The sequence below is a fragment of the Ahaetulla prasina genome, chromosome 2 (genome assembly GCF_028640845.1).
Source record: "Ahaetulla prasina isolate Xishuangbanna chromosome 2, ASM2864084v1, whole genome shotgun sequence".
In the NCBI taxonomy this organism is placed as follows: Eukaryota; Metazoa; Chordata; class Lepidosauria; order Squamata; family Colubridae; genus Ahaetulla; species Ahaetulla prasina.
Genome location: NC_080540.1, coordinates 303,971,513 through 303,998,582, shown reverse-complemented (window position 1 = coordinate 303,998,582; position 27,070 = coordinate 303,971,513). Strand labels below are relative to the sequence as shown.

Genomic DNA, 27,070 nt, shown 5'->3' with positions numbered 1-27,070 from the left:
CAGTGTATAAGGCAATAGTCTCATTCTATTTGTATATTTACAAAGTCAACTTATTGCCCCCCCAACAATCTGGGTCCTCATTTTACCTACCTTATAAAGGATGGAAGGCTGAGTCAACCTTGGGCCGGGCTTGAACCTGCAGTAATTGCAGGCTATTGTGTTCTAATAACAGGCTCCTTACAGCCTGAGCTATTCCGGCCCCTATTCCTCTGCAGGAATCTCCTCTTGCTCAAAGAGGGTCCACAGCAGAGGCTGCCTCCACCTCTCCTTGTCCCTCCTGCCCCCTCCCTTCCTTGCCTCCTATTGTCTGGCCATCCTTCCTCAGGTCTGAATCCTCCTGTTACGCAAAGAAAATGTAGGGGGCTATGGGGTGATGTGAGGGGGGCAGGGAAGCCTGTGAAGAACCAGGCATTCTGTCCACTGATCAGCTGGCTTCAAAGTGGCCTTTGGGTTGCAGAACTCTGTAGTCACTACCAAGGAGGCACCCCAGCCTTGCACGGAAGGAAGGAGTGATGCCCTCCCTAAAGATGGCGAGCTGTTTGCCCACTCTGGTATAATCCTTTCCCTGGGAAGGAGAAGGTGCTCCTGCTGCTGCTTTGCTCCCCCCACCCCCACCCCCATGGCTCATTCTGCCTGGTGGGGCCAAGGGGAGCTGTAGGAGAGGTGTGTCTGAGGCCAGGAAGGGGGCCTCATCAAGCAAGAATGAGCACCCATGGCTGGGGCTCCCCCATCTCTCACAGGGCTCTGCCCAGAAGGACCGGGAGGGCCACAGAGATGACGGTCCTGTTCCCCCAAGGTGGAAGGAGAGGAGATGAGCCAGGGGCAAAGAAAATAATCCAAGAACTGAAATCCCATCTCCAGAAATGGCAGTTGCTTTGGTTCTCCTCCACATCCGGCAGGCGGCAGGGTGGGCAGCTTCACCTGAAAGCTGCTGCAAACCAACATCTCAGGAGCTACGGGTGTATTTCTGAACATGCCGGAGGCCAAGAATCCCCTTCCAGGGAACCCCAGTTTCCTCAGCTCTTCCTCTCTCCAGAAGGTGGGGTGCAGGAAGAACATGGTCTCCATGGAAGACCAGAGACTCTGGCTGTGATGGCTGGGGGGAGCCACTTCTGGGTTGGTCTGGCCATGAGCAAAGGCTTCTGCACTAGACCAGAGCAACATTCCTCTGACCTGTGGCCTCTTCTCCAGGCTGCTGTTCCCTGGGATGGAAGCTCTTTAGATGGAAGTGTCTACGGATTTCTGATACACCGAAGACTTGGGAGGGCAGCCAACAGGACTGCAAAGGCAGTTCCTCTCACCTGCTTATTCTGAAGACGTCCTGTGATGCTCATGATGTCTGGCCCTCTGCGGTGAGTACCAAAGGCTTTCTGGCCAGGATTAAGGCTACAGGCAGGCAGGCAACCAGAGGAGAGATCAGGGGATTTCATCAAACCACACATTGATCCTTCCTTCAATACACAGATGGTAGATTAGATAGATAAATGAGTTAGACGAGACGAGATGAGATGAGATAGATAGAAAGAAAATACAATCTGCCTGAAAACAAGCCCTAGCTTGATTTGAATATAAGCCCCCACCCTGAAAATAAACCCTATTTAAGCCCCGCCCACTATCTGTACGAGGTGGGGCGGGGCACAGGCATAAAAATCAAGCTAGGGTGGGGGTGGGAGGGTAAAGAAAGAAAAGCAGATACAGCAGAGACTCTAGCTTGTTTCTCTCCCCCAAACTCCACCAGAAATGGGTCTTCATGAGGTTTATCGTGGTGGTGCAGCCGCCAGTGGCAGGACGTTACGAGGCTCATCATGCACAGCAGGATGCCGCAAGGTTTGTTGTGCCATTGCCTGTGTGACCAGCTGCACTAGCGTGACGAACCTCGTGGCCACCACTCGCATGCACAGCAACAGAAGAAGCCTGGCTAGCCACTTTCATCCACATTCACCCCTTGTTGCTCTCCCAATCTACTGATAGATTCTATTTCCTCCACCAGGCTAGTCATAGGACCATGGTCTCGGTCATACCAGGAGCCACAATAAAATGAATAGTCTCCACCTGGGTCCCAGCCCTGAGGCTCATTGGCTCTGTTAGGAAAGTTGCTGGTCTTCCTCCCATAAGTGAGCCATATAACTCGGAGACCCCATGGGGTGCCTTAACTTCCTCACCCTCAGTCCTAGTTTCTCCATTGTCTGAAGGCTAATTAGGCACCAAGCGCGTCCCAATCCAATAAGGCTCCCCCCTTACTCCTGAGGAGGACACTGAAGTCTCCACCCGGGCCGTCATGGAGTGATGGTGCCACTTACCATCAGGTCATCTTCTCTTTCACTTTAATAGAAGATCAAGTCGAGTTTTCTGTGGGTTGAAGTTCCCTCCCCTTCACTGGATTGGGGAGAGATTTCTACAACGCCTCCTGTGTTTTCTCCTTCAGCTTTGGGGTGTTTCTTTGGCTTCCTTCCTCCATTGGAAACATGCTCCCGGGCTCCAGCAGAGCTTCTCCCTCTTGGTAGGGGTTGCACTTCCTCTCCCTCCATGGGGCGCTGGGCATCTCTCGGGCATTCATCAGGGCCAGTTCTCATGGGCAACATGCTCCCAGTACCCCATCAGGTTGCGCTCCACATTTGTGGCTAACTGGTACCCCACTCAAAGGTCACAAGGTACCTCCCGGGGCAGGCAGTTGTGAAACATGTCTTTGTTCAGCCCCTCCCGGAATTGGTAGACCAGCATATGCTTGGCCCAATCTCTCAGGTGAGCCACCAAAATCTTGGATATACTCTGCCACCAACCACTTGCCCAGCCATAGGGAGTGGATACGGGTTTCTGCATGCAACTGAATCTGTCTCGCAATGTCTGCATGAAAGCATCCAGGCCTTGCAGCTCCAGAGCCCCCTCATCATAGAGAGACCCCAGCTATCTTGCTGCATCCACCTCCAGATTTGATGCAACAGCATTGACCCAGGCACTCTTCTGGGTACATCCCTCCATGGGGCTCCATTTAGTTCCAGACTTGTGTCAGGAAGTAAGCCAAGTTGTTGGGTTGCCCATCAAACCAGACTGCTTGGGGAGGTGGTGGTCAGTCCTTTCACACTAAGACATAACCAGGAGGCAATCCCCTACTGCAGCCAGGCGTGCTTGAACAGGAATACTTGTTCCTGGGCTGGGGCAGCATGTGGCTGTGCCTGCATCCCCAATGAGAGGGCAGCAGGGACTGGAGCCACTGGACCTTGGTGGGGGACTCCCACCATCCCAGATGGGGCTGGCACCATTGGCTGCAGGAGGGGAGGAGATGGGGTAGGCAAGAGTTTCATGGCGCCTGTCCCAACACCATGATCTCTGCCCTTGGTGAGGTGGCTCCCCAGACCTCCAGCCTGCCAAACTTCTCCCTCAGCTGCTCCATCAACAGACTGCAAGCATCCCACTCAGCTGCTCACCTAGCCTTCCACTTGCTCCCCTGGTTCACCATAACTCCAGGAGGGATCGGTTGATCCTCTGCTTCCGCCACCTTCCCCACGTGGCTCGCACACAGGTCCTTGGGACCCAAGTAGAATCCTTCCATCTCTCTCTCCCCCTTGAGTGTGAGCTGTTGCTCCAGATTCTCAGCTCTCAATGGTGTGTGTGCTGGCGGCTTGCATCCTGGCTTCGGCTTGGACTGCTGGCGGGGTCTCTCGAGAGGCAACTTCCCCTAACTTCGCCCTCCCTTTCCATTCCTTTCTTGGTTGCCAACATCTTGAAACTACCAACCTCCTGGTGGGGTCCAGGTAGGCAGCCACATGGAGAGCTGGTTCAATGTCAACTGTCCAGTCGGCGAATCCAGAAAAAGAAACTCCACATTGGCACAGAAGAAGCCAAACTAGTTCTGGGTTTCCCACACAAAAACAAGCATAGTTCATTCTGCCTTTCCCCACAGGCCACCCACAATGCTAGTGCCAACTTTATGCTTTCACTCTGTACCTTAAGTGTGAATACCTCATCATAGTGCACCTTTTTCCCTTGTGAAAAACCTTGTGCCATTAATCTTGCCTTATATTGGACCTCATTGTTGGGTAGTACTTTCTTTTTGTATCCCCATTTACATCCTATGATTTTGCAACCTTGTGGCAAAGTCATAGATGTGAACACTTTATGTTCACTCATGGATTTTGTTTCTTTGTCCATGGGTTCTTTCTACCTCACTTGTTCAATTTTGGGTAACGCCAATACTTCCTGATAATTTCTTGGCTCATATCCGAGTTATCATCTTCTCCTGATTCTTTTTCTTGTTCTTTTTCAGCTTCTCCTCCCTGAATGCTGACACCGTCACTAAGTGAGTTACCATCACTAAGTGAGTTACCATCACTAAGTGGATCATTCCAAAAATTGGCATCAATTCTGTTCCAATTTCACCAAATATGAAAATATGTAGCGTCATCACAATCACACCTCCAACATTTCGCTTGGATATTAGGATACATACATGATAATTTTTAATAATTTTTAATATTTTAATAATAATGATATTATTTTCATTTTAACCCTCGCCTTTTTACCCTGCCATATAAATTTGTTAATCCCAATCTGCCAATCTTCCAAATTTTTATCCTTTTTAATTATTGGTATCATCTGGAACAGAAACAAAAATCTAGGTAACACATTCATTTTAATAGCCGCAATCCTTCCCAATAGGGATAACTGCAATTTCTTCCAGACACTCATATCATTCTGAACTTTTTGCCATAGCAAGTCATAATTATTCTTATAAAGTTTCTTGTTCGAAGAGCTAATATAGACCCCTAAGTATTTAACCTTTTTTACTACCTCAAATCCTGTCATTTCCTCTAGTTTTTGTTTCTGTTGTATAGACATATTTTTAATTATCACTTTTGTTTTATTCTGATTTATTTTAAATCCTGATACCTTTCCATATTTATCAATTACTTCCAACAAAAATCTACTTGAATTTATAGGATTCGTTAACGTAACCACTACATCATTAAATTAAAACATTTCATATTCGATGAGCTAATATAAACCCTAAGTATTTTACCTATTTTACCACCTCAAATCCTGTTATTTCCTCTAGTTTTTGTTTCTGTTGTTTAGACATGTTTTTAGTTATCACTTTTGTTTTATTCTGATTTATCTTAAATCCTGATACCTTTCCGTATTTATCAATTGTTTCTAACAGAGATATACTTGAATTTATAGAATTTGTTAAAGTAACCATTAAGTCGTCTGCAAAAGCTCTAACTTTTGCAATTAGACAATATACTCATATTGTCTAATTTTAATTCCCTCTATCTTCTTTAACTCTCGTATTTTATCCAATAATGGTTCCAAGGTTAAAACAAACAGTAGTGGTGATAAAGGACATCCCTGTCTCATTCCTTTCGCAATCTTAATAAATTCTGTCAAACTACCATTTATTATAATCTGAGCTGTCTGCTCTCCATAAATCGCTTTAATTATTCTAACAAAGCAGTCTCCAAATTGCATTTTCTCTATTAGTTTGAATAAAAAATCCCAATGCAATCGATCAAAGGCCTTCTCCGCATCCAAAAAAATAAGTGCTGCTGAACTATTCTTCTTTTCCAAATATTCCAGTATATTAATAATCTGTCTAACATTATTCCTCATCTGTCTCCCTTTTATAAATCCAGATTGATCAATATGAATTCTTTGTTGTAAAACTAACATTAATCTATTAGCTATTATTTTAACAAAAATCTTATAGTCATTGTTTAAAAGTGAGATTGGCCTATAATTCCCAGGTTTAGAGCAATCTTGTTCCTCTTTTGGTATCAATGAAATAAATGATGTTTTCCAGGATGGGGTATTCCCCCTCCTAATTGTATCTGATTAAATAATTCTTTAAGTGGACCTACTATTTCATCCTGTAACTTTTTGTAATAACTTGCTGTAAGTCCATCTGTACCGGGGTTTTTCCCCATTTTTAATTGTTTAATTGCCTCCACTATTTCTCCAGTAGCTATTGGCCAATTCAGCTCTTCCCTTTGTTCTAATTGTAATGTATTACTGTAAGTTTTGGCGGGAGTTTTAGGCGGGAAATATCTCGTCTCTGATTGGATTCAGCCTCAGGCTGAAGTGTATATAAGGAGAGGTTTTTCTCCAGAGTTTTGCTGGGTCACACTATATTAAAGAGCTGTTGTCACTAACCTGGTCTCCTGCCTCGTCAATACCCAAACATAACATTGGCGACGAAGGTGGGATTTTGAGGCAGAGCACCAGAACAGAGCTGAACTCACTACGAGAATCAAACCCAGCAAGGTGACGGCGACTGCAGCGATGACCGGCTACACGCCACCCACTCCGTTTGACCCTGCCCAGGAGACATGGGGAATATATATGACCCGTTTCGAAAGTTTCCTGGAGGCAAACGAGCTACAGGGAGTCTCCGACAACCGCAAACGGGCTTACTTCATAAGCCACTGTGGGTCAGCAGTCATCGCCGTCGCAGAAGCCCTAGCGGAGCCAACACCGCTACACTCCGTATCGTGGCAGACCCTTCAGACCCTCCTGAAGAATCACTACGCACCAGCCCCGTCCAAATACGTTCGACGGTACGAGTTTGGGGAGCGCAGGCAACAAGAAGGCGAGTCTATCAGCGACTACATGGCAGCCCTGAGACAAGCCTCCAAGCATTGCGAGTACCGCGATCTGGACGAAGAGCTGCTGGAACAACTTATACGGGATCAGAGACACCCGTTTGAGGAGACGGTTGCTAGCCAAGAGCACCCTGACATTGGCAAACGCCCTGGACGAAGCCAGAGCCCATGAGATGTCCAACCATGCAGCAGACACCTTACAAAAGCGACTCACGCCGATGGCGGGCGCAAAGCCGAGCACAGTCCACCACGAAGAAACCTATCGTGAGTCAACCAGCGAAGAGGAGGAAGAAGTCCACTACACGGAAAATCGACAAGGAAGACCCGGAGGAATGCGGAAGTTGCGGGCGACATCAGCGCCAAAGATGTAAGTTCAGGGGCGCCATTTGCGGCGGTGTGAAAGGAAGGGCACCTGGCTCAAGTCTGCGAGCACCCCTTCCCGCCGAAAATTCAAATCGCCAATCAGAGCGGCTCTGAGTCAGAGATGCAAACCCCACATTCCGCCGAAATTTCAAACCAGCCAATCAGAGCGCGAGATCGGCGAGGCGACCCGCGATTGGCCAGGAAAGAAAGCGCGAAGTCAAACCGAATGACTGTTACCATAGACCACGCAGCTACCCGCATCGAAGAAAAGATCTTCACAAACCCGACAATTGAAGGCGTACCGTGCCGACTGGAAGTAGACACAGGATCAGCTATCTCAATCATGTCCTGGGACACTTTTGTGAAAACCTTGCCACATCGCAAAGCGCAAGCTACAGAAACAACGGCTCCGGGTGCAGGATTACCAGGGCAACCGCATCCCTGTTCGAGGACAACGACCGTCGAGGTCAAGTACGGGACATACGAAAAGACCCTGCCCATCACGTTAGTCGAGGAACCTTGCCAAGCTTGCTGGGGCTAGACTGGTTCAGGCGTTGGGAATGGGGTGACTGGCGTCCACGGACGGATGCAACCTGCAAACACCCTAATGGAGGAATTCGCAGGCGTATTCGAGGACCGTTTAGGCAAGTACAAGGGACCCCTATCTCCTTCAATTTAGACCCCCAAATAGCTCCCATTAGGTTAAAGGCAAGGAGGGTTCCTTTTGCACTCAAACCTAAAATCGACAAAGAGTTAGATAAATTAGTCAGCCAGGGGATACTAGTGCCAGTTGACCATGCCAAATGGGAGACGCCAATCGTCACCCCTATAAAACCAGACGGGTCCATAAGAATTTGCGCTGATTACAAGGCTACCTTGAACAAAGCATTGCAAAAGAGCGCCTACCCAGTTCCAGTAGTGCAACACTTATTGCACTCACTAGGGCACGGACAAGTTTTCGCCAAATTAGACTTGGCACAAGCGTACCAGCAGCTACCCGTAGATGCTAGCACAGCTGAAGCCCAGACCATTGTAACGCACCGAGGTGCCTTTAAATGCACTCGGTTACAGTTTGGGGTGAGCGTAGCCCTGGGCTATTCCAAAATTTGATGGAACGACTCCTACAGGGCTACCAGGAGTCGTGCCCTATTTCGATGATGTGTTGGTATCGGGAAGAATTTGGAAGAACTGGGGAGCGGCTGAGGAAAGTTTTGGCCATTTTAGGTCGGCAGGATTAAAAGTTAAAGCAAAAATGCCAGGTGGGGTCGAGTCAGTGGAATTTTTGGGATATAGGATAGATAAGAATGGAATTCACCCCACTGAGAGCAAAGTCAAGCGATAAAGAGAGCCCCAGCACCCAAAAACAAGACAGAGCTTCAGGCTTTCCTGGGTCTGGTAAACTTTTATGCTGTATTTTAAGAAACAAAGCAACTGCTATGGAACCGCTGCACAAGTTGTTAGGAAAACACTGTTTGGTCTTGGGGAAGACAGAAAACAGAGCATTTGAGGCAGTCAAAACTTGCTATCAAGCGAAAGCCTGTTAGTCCAGTACAGTAGCAGGCTGCCGTTAGTATTGGTTTGTGATGCATCCCCTATGGAGTAGGAGCTGTACTTAGCCACAGACTCCCAAACGGCACTGAAGCCCCTATAGCGTTCTATTCACGAACGATGTCCCCGGCTGAAAGAAATTACAGCCAACTAGATAGGGAGGCTCTCGCAATAGTGTCAGGCGTGAAGAAATTTCACGAATACGTTTTTGGGGGAGACTTTGAAATTGTGACGGATCACAGACCGCTATTGGGGTTACTGGCTGGCGACCGCCCAACGCCAGTAGCACTCTCACCTAGACTGACCAGATGGACTATTTTTCTGGCCGCCTACTCCTACAAACTACAACATCGGCCTGGAAAGGAGTTGGGGCATGCAGACGCACTGAGCAGATGCCCATTGCCAGGAAAATCGAGGACCCCACCCGGCGCACCCGTTCTACTAATTGACTCTTTGGACTCTGGCCCAGCCACATCTCAGGAAGTGGCTCGGCCTCATACCGACGTTGTATTAAGAACTGTGATTGGATGGGTTCAAAGGGATGGCCGCTAGCGGGCGACTTTAAGAGTTTGTAAAGAAAAAGGGAATTGTCTGTACAAGGGGTGCCTGCTCTGGGGGATAGGGTAGTGGTCCCCAGAGAAACTAAGGAAAAAGTCCTGGAACTCCTGCATGAGGTCACCCAGGAATTGTGAGGATGAAGGGTTAGCGAGGAGCTATGTCTGGTGGCCCCAAATGGACAGGGAAATCAGTGACAAGGTAGGCCGATGCCAAGTCTGTCAGGAATCCAGACCCTTACCTCCCACGGCCCCAGTGTTGAGTGGGAGAAACCCCAGGCCCTTGGTCCCGCATACATATTGACTTTGCCGCCCATTCCACGGCCAAACATTTCTAATTGTGGTAGATGCATTCTCCAAATGGCTGGAGATCATTCTAATGAAATCCACAACCGCTGGAGCTGTCACTGCAGCCCTAAAACACCTTTTCGCCACACATGGGCTACCGGACACCATCGTGTCCGATAACGCCCACAGTTCACCGCAGCTATTTGAAGGGTACCTGGCTGAAGAGGGCATCCGACATGCCTCTCAGCGCCGTTCCACCCTGCGTCGAACGGCCTTGCTGAACGATTTGTTCGGAGTGCGAAGAGGCGCTGTCACGCAGCCCCGGGATTGGCAGTCACAAATCGACGCATTCCTAACTGTCCAACATAGGACCCCTGTGTAGCCACTGGCCGCAGCCCAGCCGAGCTGCTAATGGGCGAAGCTAAGATGCCCACTAGACCGGCTGCACCCAAGCTACATACAAGACGGGTTCAGAACTAAACCGAGAAACTCAGAGAAATAGCCATAGGAGACACAGTATGGGCTCGAATTACAGCGCCGGCCCTAGCTGGAGGAGGGGAGAATCATAGACCAAACGGGCCCCAAATCCTATCTAGTGGAGCTAGACGATGGCAGAGTTTGGCGCCACATAGATCAATTAAGAAACAGATTGAGCGATAAGACGGAATTAGGCGAGACCAGCCCTGACTTTGATTTAATTAACCCCACAGCTGACTGGAGCCGAGAACAAACAGAAATCGTAAGCAAAGAACCAAACAGAGACTTATCTGAGTCAGGCGAGGTCCAGCGACACCCTCCGGTCCCTCTAGAGGACAGCAGGCCCGAGCCGGCGAATAATCCAGGGCCGGATGGCCGGGAGGAGGAGCTCAGAGGAACGAAAAGTCCCTCCGGCACGCTCGACTCAACTCCAGAAAGTGAACTGCGCAGGTCCGGGAGAGTCAGGAGACGCCCCACGTACCTGCAGGACTACGTAGAGAAGTAGTATGCAAATATGGGCAAAGTGCCTTCTGGGAGGGAAGGAGTGTAATGTATTACTGTAAGTTTTGGCGGGAGTTTTAGGCGGGAAATATCTCGTCTCTGATTGGATGCAGCCTCAGGCTGAAGTGTATATAAGGAGAGGTTTTTCTCCAGAGTTTTGCTGGGTCACACTATATTAAAGAGCTGTTGTCACTAACCTGGTCTCCTGCCTCGTCAATACCCAAACATAACACTAATGTTAAAGTATTAAATAATTCAAATAATCATTAATATCCCTATTCAGTATTTTATCTTTGGCATATAAAGTAGTATAAAATTCTGAGAAGGCCTTTTTAATTTTATCCTGTTGATATATCTCTTTACCTTTATATTCTATTTTTTCTATAATGCATGCTTTCTGTTTTTTCCTTAAATTATATGCCAGCTACCTCCCAGGTTTATTTGCATTGCAAAAGGTATTATGTTTAGCATATTGTATATTTGTTGCCACCTGGTCTGCCATTAACATATTAAATTGACTCTGTAATATCCTTATAGCCTCTTTAAGTTTCTGGTCTTGTGGGTTTTGTATTAATAATTGTTGTTTCTTTTGAATTTCTTCTTCTAAGTGCCTACGCTGCCTTTGTTTATTATTTCTCTGCCTATTGTGCAAATATATCAAGGTAAAAAAAGTTAAAGGTTCCCCTCACACATACATGCTAGTCGTTGCCGACTCTAGGGGTGGTGCTCATCTCCGTTTCAAAGCCGAAGAGCCAGCGCTGTCCGAAGACGTCTCCGTGGTCATGTGGCTGGCATGACTCAATGCCAAAGGCGCACGGAACGCTGTTACCTTCCCACCAAAGGTGGTCCCTATTTTTTCTACTTGCATTTTTACGTGCTTTCGAAACTGCTAGGTTGGCAGAAGCTGGGAAAAGTAATGGGAGCTCACCCCGTTACATGGCAGCACTAGGGATTCGAACCGCTGAGCTGCCGACCTTTCGATCGACAAGCTCAACGTCCTAGCCCCTGAGCCACTGCGTCCCTTAAAAAATAAAAGCTTTACTCGCATCCCAAACAGTTTCTATCGGTGTCCCCTTGTTCATGTTAAAATCAAAAAATTCCTTCATCTGTTTCTTACATTGGTTTACATTGTCCTCATATCTAAACAAATTTTCATTTACCCTCCATGTTCTACCATCATTTTTTCCTTGTAGTAATTCCATCCAGACTGGGCTATAGTCAGTTAAACACCTCGGAAATATCTTCATTTTCTTCCCCCTAGAAAGCAAGTCATTAGAAATTAACATAAAATCAATACGTGAAAAAGATTGATGCCTATTGGGAAAAAAAGTAAAATCTCTCTCATCTGGATTCCGCAAGCTCCATATATCTCTAAACTCAAAGTCTTCCATCATTTCAAAAAAGGATTTTGGTAATTTTGCATGTCTAGGTATCTTCTTAGAAGAGGTTCTCTTATCCTTTCTTGTATCAATTACTCCATTCCAGTCTCCTAATAAAATAAACGATCTGTAATTCCAAAGGGTCAACCTCTCATGCAACATTTTGTAAAACTTTTCTTGTTGCTGATTAGGTGCATATATACCAATCAGTAATGTCTTTTTTGCTTCTATCATCAGTTCAATAGCAATAAATCTTCCTTGAGTATCTGCCTCAATTAGCTTGGCTGGTATATCCTTCCTGATATAGACTACTATACCATTTTTCTTGTCCAAAGCTGATGCAACAAAATGTTTACCTAATTTTGAGTTTATTAAGTATTTTTGGTCTGATAATTTGATATAGAATAGAATAGAATAGAATTTTTATTGGCCAAGTGTGATTGGACACACAAGGAATTTGTCTTGGTGCATATGCTCTCAGTGTACATAAAAGAAAAGATACGTTCATCAAGGTACAACATTTACAACACAATTGATGATCAATATATCAATATAAATCATAAGGATTGCCAGCAACAAGTTATAGTCATACAGTCATAAGTGGAAAGAGATTGGTGATGGGAACTATGAAACGATTAATAGTAGTGCAGATTCAGTAAATAGTCTGACAGTGTTGAGGGAATTATTTGTTTAGCAGAGTGATGGCCTTCGGGAAAAAACTGTTCTTGTGTCTAGTTGTTCTGGTGTGCAGTGCTCTATAGCGTCGTTTTGAGGGTAGGAGTTGAAACAGTTTATGTCCAGGATGCGAGGATCTGCAAATATTTTCACGGCCTCTTCTTGATTCGTGCAGTATACAGGTCCTCAATGGAAGGCAGGTTGGTAGCAATTATTTTTCTGCAGTTCTAATTATCCTCTGAAGTCTGTGTTTTCTTGTTGGGTTGCAGAACCGAACCAGACAGTTATAGAGGTGCAAATGACAGACTCAATAATTCCTCTGTAGAATTGGATCAGCAGCTCCTTGGGCAGTTTGAGCTTACTGAGTTGGCGCAGAAAGAACAGTCTTTGTTGTCCTTTTTTAATGATGTTTTTGATGTTAGCTGTCCATTTGAGATCTTGCGATATGATAGAACCCAGAAATTTGAAGGTTTCTACTGTTAATACTGTGTTGTCAAGTATTGTGAGAGGTGGAAGTATGGAAGGGTTTTTCCTAAAGTCTACCACCATTTCTACGGTTTTGAGTGTGTTCAGTTCCAGATTGTTTTGGTTGCACCACAAGGCTAGTTGTTCGACCTCTCGTCTATATGCGGATTCGTCATTGTCTCGAATGAGACCAATCACTGTTGTGTCACCTGTGAACTTCAGTAGCTTAACAGATGGATCATTGGAGATGCAGTCATTGGTATACAGAGAGAAGAGAAGTGGGGAGAGCACACAGCCTTGGGGGGCCCCTGTGCTAATTGTACAGGTATTTGATGTGATCTTGCTTAGCTTCACCTGCTGCTTCCTGTTTGTTAGGAAGCTTGTGATCCACTTACAAGCCTGTTCCGGTACCTGTAGCTGGTTTAGCTTAGTTAGAAGAATGCCTGGAATGATGTTATTGAATGATATGTGTCTCTTGTAGGCAAATCACATCATTTTTAAATTGTTTCAAATAGTGAAATATTTTCCTTCTTTCCTGAGCTGAATTCAAACCATTAACATTCCATGACAGGATTTTATTTGCCATTACTGGCCTCCTGAAGCTTTGAAGCAGACAACAGAAGATTCTCCTCCAGTATCTTCCATCTAGCTCCTCCCACAGCTTCCATTCTGGGATCCTGACTTTTACTTTGAAGCTGTTGCTCTGTTTCTTTATGCTTAAGAGCTCCTCTTGTCACCCTTTGCTCTTGTGGCTCCTCTGGTGCTGGCAGCAATGAGGCCTCTTGGGCCACCACACCCTCTTGAATCTCTTGAAGTTTTTCTATCACTTCTATTTCAACTTTCAAGACTGTAGAGAGAAAATCCTTTGCCTTTAGCACAGTGTCAATTCGGTATCTCCTTCCTTGATAAAATACTGTCAGACCAACTGGCACCTCCCATCTAAATTGAATCTGGTGTTTTTTAAGTTCTTGTGTGAAAAAGAAAAAATCCTTCCTGTCTCTTAACATCCTGGAAGGAATCTCTTTCAGGACCTTTGGCTCCTGTTCTCCAATTTTCAAAGTTTTCTGATATGCAGCTTGCAAAATCTGATTTCTCATAGTTCTTTTCACAAAATAAACCACAATGTCCCGAGGTATCTTTCTCTGTCTTGCAATCCAAGAATTAACTCTATATATTTTAACAATTTGATAAGCTACCTCTTGGGGTTCCACTTCAATAAATTCAGCCAATGCTTCTGATATGATTTTTCTTAGGTCCTCTCCTCTCTCTTCCTGTAAACCGTGGATTCTAAGAGCTCCTTCCATAAGCTTATACTGCAATATCACAACCTGATCTTTGTTTTCATCCATTTTTGTCTGAATACCTTCCATTTTATCTTCTAAGTGCTTATTTGATTGAGAAATCTGTTGCATCTCTTCTTCCATTCCCTCGACTTTTTTAGACAAGCATTGAAAAGCCAACATAATATCTTCTCTTTTTTCAATATTCTCCCTCATTTCTTCCCTTATTTCTCTATTATTCTCTTTCATTTCCTCTCTTAAAAGTTTTTCCATCATCTCGTTTTGCCTCTCTTCAGAGAGTTTTAATTGTTCTTTAAGTATATCCTCAAGATTCGCTTCAGATCCCCTTCTTCCAGAGGGTTTAGGTGGCTTAGCAGCCATTTCAATCTTAAAGATTCAATAAAATCAAGAATTTAAACTTAAAAGTTTTTCTTTGCCCCCTTCAGTATAGGAGAGCTCTGTTTATAGCAATCCACGAATAACGCTACTTTGTTAGACTGAGAACTTTGCACTTTCACTTTCAGACGCCATTTTAAAAGGTCAGTTAAGCAGAGAAAAAAAAGGTTCCAATTTCAAAAGGGGAAAAGTCAGGATACTTGCGTGCTGTTTCTACTTCGAAGATCAAATGCATGTGATTTTCCCCGTCTGCTTAAGAAGTCAGTCCATTTGAAAAGTCCTTTTGAGCAGAGGTGGTCCCTTCTCCCTTTTCCTGACAAAGCAGGAGCGCATCTGAAGTCGGAGCACAGTGGGGCTTGGTGGGACCTCAAACCCAGGGATTTCGCTCCTCAGAACAAAGCCCCTGGGGAGATCTACCACTCCCCCGCAGCTCTGCAAACTCCTTTTCGCCCAGGGGGTATGCTGAAGCCGGCGAACAGTTGATTTCTGCTGTTTCCCCGGCTTTTACGATCTTCTAACACGGAGCACCCTGTTCGAGCATCCAACAGGAGCGGTGATGTCACCGGAAGCCCTGTTCTTTTTTTTTTTAGAACTTCTTTGCTGGGCTGTAATCCGATTGTTCTGTTGCAAGTGGCTGGAATGCTTAGCACAGACAGATAAACTCCACAGAAAGGATATCATGCAGATTACTTTTATTCTTCAGGCATTCTCTAAACAATAACTCACAGTCACTGAAGAGATTCTTCTGAGGTACACATAATCTATTCCCAATTCACGTAGGTGAAATGAGGTAGTTTGTCCCTGTGTTGAGGGAACAAACATCTCCCAGTTGGGCTGAAATTTAAAACCCCCACTAATCTACACATAGCAGGTTAGCCCTGCAGCCAATCAGAAGTCTGACCCAGTGGCCAATCAGAAGCACAGATGTGACCATGTGACATAAAACTACATTTACTAAAAGCAATCCCTTAAAGTAGGGGTGAAATGTAAAACTTGTTACTACCGGTTCTTTGGGTGTGGCTTGGGGGGAGTAATGTGATTGGGTGGGCATGGCCTTTTTTTTTTAACTTTTAAAAGCATTTTTTCTACAACCTCTTTGGCCAAAGTTGTAAAAAAATATTTTTAAAAGCCTGTGATGATCAGGCAACTCAGCTGGGATTGTCAGAGGAGCCTTTTAAAAGCTTTTTTTTTACAAGCTCTTTGGCTGAAAAGGTTCTGACAATCCCAGCCGAGCCGTGCGATCATCAGAGGCTTTTATTTTTACTTTTAAAAGCATTTTTTCGGCTGAAGAAAAAATGCTTTTAAAAGTTAAAAAAAACCTCTGATGATCGCGTAGCTCAGCTAGGCATGCAGGGGAAGGTGGGGCAGGGATTTTTGCTACCGGTTCTCCGAACCACCCGCTGCCATCGCTACCGGATCAGGCGGTCCGGTCCAAACTGGGAGCATTTCACCCCTGCCTTAAAGGGATGGTTCTTAATTCCTAAACCAATTATTTACTCTAACCAGCACACCAATCTCTTCTGTTACTCTGGTCTCTACAGACAACCTGTCTGTTGCTTTTCTCTCTCTGTTCCTTGGGCCCCCACCTCAGGAATTTCTCCACTTGGCTTCTTCTTTAGAAATCAAACAGGCTTTAAGGGCTTCCATAGGTAAGTAATTCCTGTTCTGGTTTGCATTCAAAAATGGCTGAAACAATGTCCCACATTTTATCAAGACTATTTAACACAAACAGCACTTTCTGAGATTCAGGAATCAGCATCCCACGTTGTTCTAACTCAATAAACAGAGTCTGCATGTGCAGCAAATGCTTCTCTACCCTCTCTTTTCTCTCTCTCTCTTTGCTTTGATTTATTATTTCCAGAATCTGCAGTGGTAGCAATCCACATCACAGGATTATGCAGATTAAAAAAAGAAGAAGAAAAAGATATATATATATAAAAAACCCATATAGAGATTTTTAAACGGTGCAGTAGAATCCCATGATAGTATTGGGTGTATTTTTTTTTTCATAAAAAAGTTTTATTTTTACAATCATATCAAACAGCTCATCCAATGTACAATTATATACAATTAGTCGGGCTTGCCCAGTCACCACCACCCTTTTTAACACTCTTCCCTCTTCTACCTTCTTCTACTTTCCAGACCTTCTTCTCCTCTTATCTACATCCTCTCCTCCCTCCACCCTACACCTTCCTTCTCCCTCTTCTACCCCTCTTCCTTCCTCTTCTCCTCTTTCCTACCTCCTACTCTCTCCTCTTTTCTCCCTCCCCACCATTCTAAAATGGTAACTGGGCAGACCCGACCTACATTAATTATATTTATACATCTTCAATAATCCCTGTACATTAATCATCACTCCATCCTCTACCCTCAACCCCCCAATTCCCCTCCCCCTTACCCCCCACCCCGACTTTCCAGAACAAAATGCAGGGTATCAAAACTAACAATCATAATCCAAAATAATTCCTAAATTATAATCTCTAGTCACTCCACACATAATCACACACTCAATTCCCCTCTCCTTCAGAAATATATCTAATACAAAATATTTCCTAAATTTACTCATATGCTATTCGATATTTTTTTATCTGATACTTATTTTGAATATAATCAATCCACATTTTCCATTCTAAAATATATTTTTCTTGTGTATAGTCTTTCAAGTAAGCAGAAATTTTTGCCATTTCTGCCAGATTTGATACTTTGAGTGTCCATTCTTCAATTGTAGGTAATTCTTCTTTCTTCCAATATTGAGCGATCAAAAGTCTCGCGGCTGTTATTAAGTTCAAAATCAATTTAGTCTCTATAGCTGTACAATTCATAATTATTCCTAGTAGAAAGAACTGTGGAGTAAACTTAATCTTCTTTTTCAAAATATTCTGCATGATCCACCATACTTTAATCCAAAATGCTCTAACTTTTTTACATATATATATATATATGGTAATAAGTAGCATCTTCACAATCGCATCTCCAACATTTAGCCTGTACATTAGGATACATACATGACAACTTTTTGGGGTCTAAATGCCATCTATAAAACATCTTATAAAAATTTTCTCTCATATTTTGCGCTTGTGTAAATTTAACATTCCTCACCCAAATTCTTTCCCAAGTTTCCAACATTATTGGTTGCTGAAAATTTTGTGCCCACTTAATCATACAATCCTTAACCAATTCAGTCTCTGAGTCTATTTCTACTAATACATTATACAACCTCTTAATATGCTGTTGGCCTTGATCTCTCATTTGTTTTAACAAATTATCCTCAGTTTGCTTAACACCTATTTTTTGATCTAATTTCCATCTAGCTTGTAATTGTCCATATTGAAACCATGTATAATTTTTCCCTTCTTCCCCCATCTTTTCTCTGGATTTTAATTGTAATTCCCCCTTTTCCAAACAAAGGAGTTCTTTATAGGTAACTACCTCCATCTTTTGATATATATTTATATTTTCTATCATGTGTCTCGGAATTGCCCATATTGGAATCGCCCTCTCTTGTGGTAGCAGCTGGGCTCTGTACAATTGTCTTGATAATTGCAAAATATTGCATGCTGATGCACTCACGTGCACATTTCTCAATTTCAGCCAAACCTCCTTTGCAGTTTTTAAATCAGCTACATTCAAGAACTGTTCATCTTCCAAACTTAAAATGATGTAGGCCAGTGCCTTATCATGCTGCCATTGATCTGTAGCTGCTAATGGCCCCTGGAGTGGATTAATAATAATATCCCAGAGCTCCTTAGCCTTCAAGAAACATTCCATTTTTGCAGCTCAAATAATATAATTCTTCTGTCCCAATCGAGGCACAGAGCTCTTCTTGAAATCAACAGCCATCCTGTGTGCCTTCTCAGCCTTGTGCTCTTTCACTTATAACACAGGCTGTCCCTCAGTCTTACTGTGTGCTTGGAGTGGCTGGGTGTGCGCTGGGCCCATAACCTGTCTGAGTTTGTAGCGATCCAGCCAGCACACATGCAAATAATTCAGCAGGATTCATTATATAGAAGAAACTTCTTTATATATAAGAATATAAAACATGATGCGTGTATACAATACCAATGCAGCTCTAGCAACGTGGTAAAGAGAAAAAACAGCAAGTACTCTCAAGCAAAGACCAACAAACTCTCACAGCACAGAACAATTAAACTAAGCCACTCCCAGGCTCCATGCCAGCTCAGGTGGCTCAGATAACAAATCCTGTGTCTCAGTCACCAAACAGTTCCCATTTGCTGACGTTGCCATGGCTATTCCGGTTCATAAATTCTTATACACTGACAGCCTTCTCTAACTTTATATATGACAACCTGCTGTGGTCTTTCACACAAATATTGGCTTGATATAATTTAAAGATTGCCCCATTCTAGATGACTTTGGGCAATGTAGGAACAATTAAAGAAGAGACAGTTCATAAGCACCTACAATACAGACTCTGAATTGCAATAAAACCACCCCCAGCTCTAGATGGGATGGGAGCCATACGGATCTCACAGACTGTGTGTGTGTGTGTGTGTGTGTGTGTGTGTGTGTGTGTGTGTGTGTGTGTGTGTGTAGTGCTCCAGATGGGAGGCAGGGTATGAGATGGGGCAACCCCCACGGTTCCAAGAGACAGCACTGTTCAACCTAAGGGGCCCTGGCTCCACTCGGCCCAATCTCACAGCCTGGGCAGACGACATTGAAGAGAGGCACTTCCCCAGGGAGCCAGAGGCAGCACTCTGTGGTGTGCCCATCATTGCCCACATGGCTGCACTCCAGAGCAAACGTAGCACTGAGCAGCCTTCGCACAATCAGCAAGATATCCGGTCTTTCTCCAGCCAGTTGAGGGACCCTCCTCTTGTTCCTCCACCCTCTGTGCCCCTGGCTTCCCTCTCCCTCTGGGAGCCTCTTGGCTCTGTGCTTTCTGGGTCTAATGGGAGGGATGTGACTGCTGGGCATGAGAATCCTGCTCATTGGTTTCCATTTTTAACAGTGTAATTAAGTGGCCATTTAGATCAACTATCTAGTGTTGATCTAATCAGCCTTTTTGTCATGGCTTCTCTCAACCCCTCTCCAGGGCATCTGGCTTATGCATCCCCAGCCCCACAAAGAACCCCCTCCCTCAAAGCAGCAGCAACTCTTCCCCTGCAGATAGCGTCTGTTTCCAACCCTTCCGGCCAAAGTGATGGGTCGGGGTCCCAGGAACTCAGCCCAGAGGGGCCACCCAGTCAGCACCCTGTGGCTCCATCAAGGCTGCAAAGGCTCCCCTGGGGCGGGGTCCTCTCCTAGGATACCCAGGGACACACACACACCCCGAAAGAAACACAGCTTAGGCATTTGGACTGATTGCTTCGACTCAGCATTGTCTTTTTCGTTTTGTTTTAGAGCCCCGAACGATCAAATCATTACTGGATTGGCCTAAAAAAGTCAAGGAGCAGCTTCTTCTCGGTTGATCAAACCCCTGACATCGGGATTTCCATGGGGTGAGTCGTGGCCTCATAAAAAGTCCCTGGGAGGATCTGTGGCTGGACCAGATTCCCACAGACTTTGAAGTGTAACCCCATTGGGATGGCTGCCATTCCAGGGTTGCCCTGATGCCCGCCCCTCTTAGGGTCAGTTAGAGGCTTTGGCTTTCACTGGCCCCTCTTGCTCGGGTCTGATCCAGAGGGAAGAGGGGAGGGCTGAGGCACTTGTGGGGGGTGTCCCTGCCCTAAGGGAGCTCAGAAGGACAGTGCTGGACTGATGGTGGCAGAGCCAGCCCAGCCCTCCTATCCCCTTCCTCCCGGGCCCCTGATGGAAAGACTTGAGACACCCTACAAGTCTCTGGAAAGGGGGAACAAAACCTCTTTGGAGCCTTCTGAGGTTCTGCATATCCCTGTGGGGTGTCTGAGCCCAAAACACAAATAATTTCGCATCTGGTGATTGTTTCATTCGCTCTGTAGTCAGAATTATCCAAATGAGAGGGGCCAGAATAAAAACATCATTGCCCCCCTTCCCAAATTCAATCTGTACAATTAATACAAACACACAAATACATAGCTTCTATGAAAAAACATGATTTCTATCATTCTGGAAACGATTACAAATCCATTTCTGAAACTTTGGGGCACCCCATCCGGATTCTGAGGCACAGTCTTGAAATGTTTGTGGACAATTACCCTTTCCCCTAAGGGACCCTTCCTGTTCCCCAAAGTGCAGCATGAAATCCCCCATCCCTCTGGCAAACTATGCACAGCAACTTTTCTTAAGGCCCCTCCTTGCTTGGGGACAGGATGCAACCTGACCTTGGGGCCTCCTGGCTAACAAGGGAGCTGGCTTGGGAGGCACAGCAGCCCCCGGCCTCCACTTGGCTTTCCCCACCTCCCACTGGCGCCCGGAGGCTTTCTGCAGCCTGGACCAGGCAGATCCCTGGCATGGGTGGGGTGGCGCTGCGGGAGAGGCAAGGGCAGCTTCTGCACCCCCAGAACTAAGGAGAAATTTCCTGACAGTCAAAACAATTAATCGGTGGAACGGCTTGCCTCCAGAAGTTGTGGGCGCTCCATCACAGGAGGTTTTTAAGAAGAAACTGGACAGTCATTTGTCTGAAGTGATATCGGGTTTCTTGCTTGAGCAGGGGGTTGGACAAGAAGACCTCCCAAGGTCCATCCCAACTCCTTATACTGTTATTCTGTTGAAACTCATGCCAGAGGGCAGAGGCCTAGAGCAGTCTTTTCTCCTTGCTTTCCTTGTCCAAACTGTAGGGGATCAAGTTATAAACAAGGCTGTGTGGAACTGCATGAGGGAGCTTTGAATGTTTGTCCCTGTTCTGAAAGGAAGAAGTTTATCTGCGAGAAGCCTGCCAGGCCTTGGCCATGAAAGGCACAGGTGAGCACCCTCTGCCTTCCCCATTTGGCTTAAAGGGCTTTCCCTACTTTATTCCCCTTCTTCTCCCTTTAGTAGAGTGGGGACCGGGTGGTGGTGGTGGTTGTGTGGAGCTGCACACTGATGGGCATCCTTATTTTCCAATGCTGTTGTGAGTCTGGTCCACTCCCAAAGTGGAGGGCTCAACTGGAGTGGCCCACGGCCAGAGGTGGAGCTGACTGGCCAGCTGTCTGCCCCAAACTCCCCTGCCAGGCAGTGCCCAGAGGACGCCCAGAGGATGCCAAAGGCCCAATTCATGACAGCTGATCTGGAACAGAGTTAGATCTCAATCAGAGGGCATGTTTGCAGGCACAGCAAGATCCCCGTTGGTTGGGGTCTTCCCCGACACCTGAAGAGCCGATCAGCATCTTCAGAAGGGGGACTGAGCTGCTGGGGGGGCAGCTTCTGGGCTACAAGGAGGCTGCCCCCATCTTTTGACCTGTTCTTGCAGATCTCTGAAGACCAATGCAATGCCAGAGGAGCCCTGATGAGCCCAGCCTGGTTGGCACTTGGTTTCTCCCCCGGCAGCTAAAAGGGCCTCTGTGGGTGCTAAGACGGAAGGAAAGCCAGCCTCTCTGGCGAGACTGATGGTTGCTGATCTCCTGTCAGCCATTAAAAATGATCTGGCAGCTAAGCCCACCTTCCCAAAGACCTCCCGTGGAAGGAGGAAGACGCGGTCTGGGCTTCAGCCTTTGGGCTGCTGAATGAATGGCATTGTAGCAGAGAAACTCTTCAGAAGCCAAAAATGAATTCCGTTTATTAGGGTCTCACAAGGTGGGAATCAATCAACTTGGGGTTCTTCAGGTGTCATAAATCAGGGAGTTGCAAACTGGCCTGGGCTGGTTTTTGGTCACCACACTACAAAAAGGTTGTTGAGACTTTGGAAATAGGGTAGAGAAGAGCAACTAAGATGATGAAAGGCCTGAAGACTAAACAGTACGAAGAACAATTGCAGGAACTGAATATGGCTACTCTAGAGAAAAGAAGGACTCGGCGTGGGGGTGTATGATAGAGGCATTCCAGTATTTGAGGGGCTGCCACAAAGAGGATGGGGTCCACCTATTCTCCAAAGCACCAGAAGGCAGAAGAAACAATGAATGGAAACTAATCAAGGAGAGAAGCAACCTAGAACTAAGGAGAAACTTCCTGACAGAACAATTAACCAGGGGAACAACATGCCACCCTGAAGTTGTAGGTGCTTCATCACTAGAGGTCTTCAAGAAGAGACTGGACAGCCACTTGCCTGGAATGGTATAGTCTCCTGCTTGAGTAGGGGGTTGGATTAGAAGACCTCCAGGGTCCCTTCCTGCTTTATTCTGATTGATTGATTGGTTGGTTAATTGATTGATCGATTGATCGATCTGGCCTGGGAATGCTGCACTGAACTCAGCATTGTCTCCACAATTAGAAGCCACCAGTCTGGGGGAAAGGTTGATCTAGCTCATAACAGAAAACACACTTTCCTTAAAAATGTGGAGCCTTGCTTTAAACTCTCCAGCTCCACATTTAAGCCTGTGCACCATGGCCTTCCTGTACTGAAATAGTTTCTGCAATGTAGAAGGAATTCCACATTGTGATTCTGAAGAAACAGGCTTGGGTTTGGATCCATCAGTCTGGCAGGCTAATGCAACCACTGACTACAGGAAAGGTGATGTCAGGTTAGTAGGTTAGGCAAAGTTAAACTGCAGGAAATGAAAGTGGGACCTTCTGCAGAGATCAGAGGACCTGGAGGTTTTCTGCCACACTTTAACCAGCTCCTAAGGGGGTCCTAAGCCCAGAAAAATTCCTATTTGGGTGCATCAAGATGGGAGAGGGAGAAGGGGAAGGAGGGAAACACCGAGGAGGAGTATGCCCCCTGAGAGGCTGTTTCTGGGCAAGCCGGCAGGGATGGGAGGAAGCCTTGGGCTTCTCTTCCTGCTGGGTTTCGGTTCCTGTGAGGGGGGAGAGCGGGGGGTGGAGAGGAGCAGGGGAAAAGGAGGGGGGCCACGGGAAGGACAAAAGGGGTCAGTGGGGCTGCTTGGCCCAGTAAAGAGAGAGAGAGGCTGCTTTTGCCAGCAAAGTAACTGGAATGGCAGTGGGGGCGGGAGCTTTGGAGGGACTCAGGGAGCTGAGTCCAGAAGGTGGAGGGGGGGCAACAGAGGGGGTTGAGGGGAGAATTCTCCCTCTCTACAAGGTGGGAGGAGCAAGGTGGGAGGCAGCCGGGTTATGCAAGTCTCTTCTGGTGTTTCCCAAATGTGCCAGATCTTCAAGAGATGCTCTTCCTGTTCTTTGCCAGACAGGATCGTTACCCGGTGGCCCTCCTGTCCATGGGATATTGGGGGTCACCCATTCAGTTCAACGGCTGCTTGCAGGCATTTGAAGTTACTATTGTGTCTGTGTCTCTCTGCTTCCTAACAATAGAAACAAAGCTGTTAAAAATTTGCAAATGGAGCTGGGATTTTTTTCTCATTACGTGACTCCCAAAGAGCAGAGAAAGAGAGCTACTTTACGGGTGAAAGACCTGGCCACAAGAGTGGATGAAAATAAGAGCCAGAGAAGAAAATTCTGCTGAGAAAATTCCTGGCAGTGGTGTCAGTATTTGAACCCAAAGCCACCCACATCACCACATCGCTCCCTCTTGCCCAGGAGGTGCTGGCTGCTCCAGTGATCTCAGCTTCCTGCTGCCCCGGGAGGGATGGCGCTCTGAACTGGCCAGGCTGACCATCCTCCGTGAAGCCCCTCCTGCCTCCAGCGCATTCCCCCTCCCCCTCAAAACAAGGGGACCCCCCCTCTCCGAACAAGGGGTGGGCAGAAGAGACCTTTTCAGGACTCCTCCCAGCCCAGCGGTCAAAGGGAGGGTGGCTTCAAAGTTGGAAAAGTCCACCGCCTTCGACAGGACCTGTGTTTAACTCATAGAATCATCTATTGCAATGTCCTTCCTGTTGAAGACTACTTCAGTTTCAATCACAACAATACAAGAGCAAACAACAGATTTAAACTTAATGTTAACTGCTTCAATCTTGATTGCAGAAAATATGACTTCTGTAACAGAGTTGTTAATGCTTGGAACACACTACCTGACTCTGTGGTGTCTTCCCAAAATCCCCAAAGCTTTAACCAAAAACTGTCTTCTATTGACCTCACCCCATTCCTAAGAGGTCTGTAAGGGGCATGCATAAGAGCACAAACGTGCCTACCGTTCCTGTCCTATTATTTCCTTTCATTATATCCAATTAATATAGTTATTACATACTTATATATATGCTTATATATTATATAGTTACTTTCATGCTTATGCTTATATATACTGTTGTGACAAAATAAATGAATGAATGAATGAATGAATAAAAGTCATTGTGGAAAAATGCAGGGAGGGCAGGGCCAAAAGCCCAGGGATGGAAAGGGCAGAGAGAGAGAGAGAGAGAGAGGGAGAGGGGGAGGGAGGGAGGGGGGGAGAGTGTCTTTGTTTCCCCCCCCCCCAAACTGGACATCCCTGGTACATCACAGGTTCTTGTAAGATCTTTGTCACCTCCCTCAGTACCTGTCCCTTCCCTCTCAAACGGAAGTGCCCGGACACCGTCCTCCAGAGCCGAAAGAGGATACTGCGAGGACCTCGTGTGACTCTTAAATGCTGCCCAAAACTCTGCTAGGCCTTCGAACAGCAGGCTCACCCCCCCCATTTCTTACCAGGGACCATCCGAAGGGCTTCCCTGCTGTCGTTTTCCCAAGCCGTGGCTCAGGGGCGGGTTTCAAAATGTGTCGCTACCGGTTCGCTCCTGGGCGCACACGCATGCCACTTCTGTGCAGACAAATTCCCCTCAAATATTGGAAGACAGCTATCCTGTCTCCCCGTCCTTCTCTTCTCTATTTATTTATTTATTTATTTATTTAAATTTTTATACCGCCCTTCTCCCGAAGGACTCAGGGCGGTGTACAGCCAAAGATAAAAACAGCAAGTATACAAAGTTAAAATATCAATTTAAAATACTTATTCAATAGTGGCCGAATTAAAACCGTCAGATTAACCTAACCTAAAATACCCCATATAAAATTACAAAGGATTAAAAATTTAAAATTTAAAATTTAAAAAAATCAGTCCAGTCCCGCTTGAATAAATAAGTGAGTTTTTAATTCCCGGCGAAAGGTCCGAAGGTCAGATATTTGGCGCAAACTGGGGGGAAGGTCGTTCCAGAGAGTAGGTGCTCCAACAGAGAAGGCCCTTCCCCTGGGGGCCGCCAGCCGGCATTGCTTGGCGGACGGCACCCTGAGGAGACCCTCTCTGTGAGAGCGTACGGGTCGATGGGAGGCATAAGGTAACAGCAGGCGGTCCCGTAAGTACCCGGGCCCTAAGCCATGGAGCGCTTTAAAGGTGGTAACCAAAACCTTGAAGCGCACCCGAAAGACCACAGGTAGCCAGTGCAGACTGCGCAGGACCGGTGTTACTCGGGAGCAACGAGGAGCTCCCTCGATCACCCGTGCAGCTGCATTCTGGACTAACTGGAGTCTCCGAGTGCACTTCAGGGGTAGCCCCATGTAGAGAGCATTGCAATAATCCAGGTGGGAAGTGACAAGAGCATGAGTGACCGTGCATAAGGCATCCCGGTCCAGAAAGGGACGCAACTGGCGGACCAGGCGAACCTGTAAAAGGCTCTCCTGGAGACGGCCGCCAAATGATCTTCAAACGACAGCCGTCCATCCAAGAGAACGCCCAAGTTGCGTACCCTCTCTGTCGGGGCCAGCGACTCGCCCCTAACAAATAGCTGCGGTTGTCTAGACTTGCCCCCAACAGACAGCTGCGGTTGTCTAGACTAGCCAGGCCCAGTTCCTACAACCGTTCTTCATGTTTTAGCCTCCAGTCCCCTCATCATCTTGGCTGCTCTCCTCTGCACTATTTCTAATCTCAACATCTTTTTTATAGTGTGGCAACCAAAACTGGATGCAGTATTCTAGGTGTGGTTTTACTAGGGCTTTGTAGAGTGGTATTAGTACCTCACTTGATCTTGATTGTATCCCTCTGTTTATGCTATTTAGGATTACACTGGCTTTTTTGACTGCTGCAGCACACAATTGGCTCATATTTAATTGGTTGTCCATTAAGACTCCAAGATCCCTCTCAGAGTTACTGCTATTAAACCTGATTTCACCCAATCTATATGTGTACTTTTGGATTTTCTTGCCTAAGTGTAAGACTTTACTTTTCTCTACACTGAATTTCATTTTGTTAGAAGTTCCTTCATCCATCATCTGGGAGGCAGGGGAGGTATTCTGACTTCTCCCTAAAATATACTCAAGTTTTTTGTGGTTTCTTTTCATTAATGCATTTGGAAATATTACCAGAAAATAATCAGCACACTACATTAAATCGTTCACAGGTATATATGCTTATCGTATTCCAGATAGTTTCCCACAATATAGTTCCTTTCCGTTCTTTGTTCCTCTTTAGGTGTTTGTGTCCCCCACTCCACAAGTTGCTTGTCACACAAAATAAAGCACAATTTCCTTCTTTGGAGTGAACTATTCCATGTTGTAGCTCCCCCCATTTTGGGTTTTCTGGAGGCATTTTCCACCCAGAGAATCCAGACAAAAGTAGCCTTGATGAGCTTTGGGGCAGAGCCACAGGCCAAAGGCAGAGCTGCCCAATGTGCCAGTCCCGAGACGGGGTTCCCCAATACTTGTCTTCTCAGCAAAGACCA

The 27,070-nt window shown here is 46.1% G+C and overlaps 1 protein-coding gene across 6 annotated transcripts in view; it reads left to right on the top strand.

Annotated features, from left to right (window-relative positions):
• LOC131192911 (B-cell differentiation antigen CD72-like) overlaps nucleotides 1-26,938 on the top strand; it is a 31,421-nt gene extending 4,483 nt beyond the window's left edge. Inside the window, exons 6-9 of one of the 6 annotated variants that reach the window (XR_009153814.1) lie at nucleotides 1,192-1,352; nucleotides 1,739-1,827; nucleotides 19,884-19,981; nucleotides 21,239-21,362. Coding sequence is in view for 5 of the 6 variants with exons in the window: in XM_058172495.1 (XP_058028478.1) it covers nucleotides 1,192-1,352; nucleotides 19,884-19,981; nucleotides 21,239-21,353 (374 nt within the window). In the remaining variant the exon portion in view is untranslated. Of the gene's footprint in view, nucleotides 1-1,191; nucleotides 1,353-1,738; nucleotides 1,828-19,883 lie in introns of all 6 variants that reach the window. The other 5 variants (XM_058172497.1, XM_058172495.1, XM_058172496.1 and 2 more) reach the window with 5 other exon arrangements.
• Nucleotides 26,939-27,070: the final 132 nt, after the last annotated feature.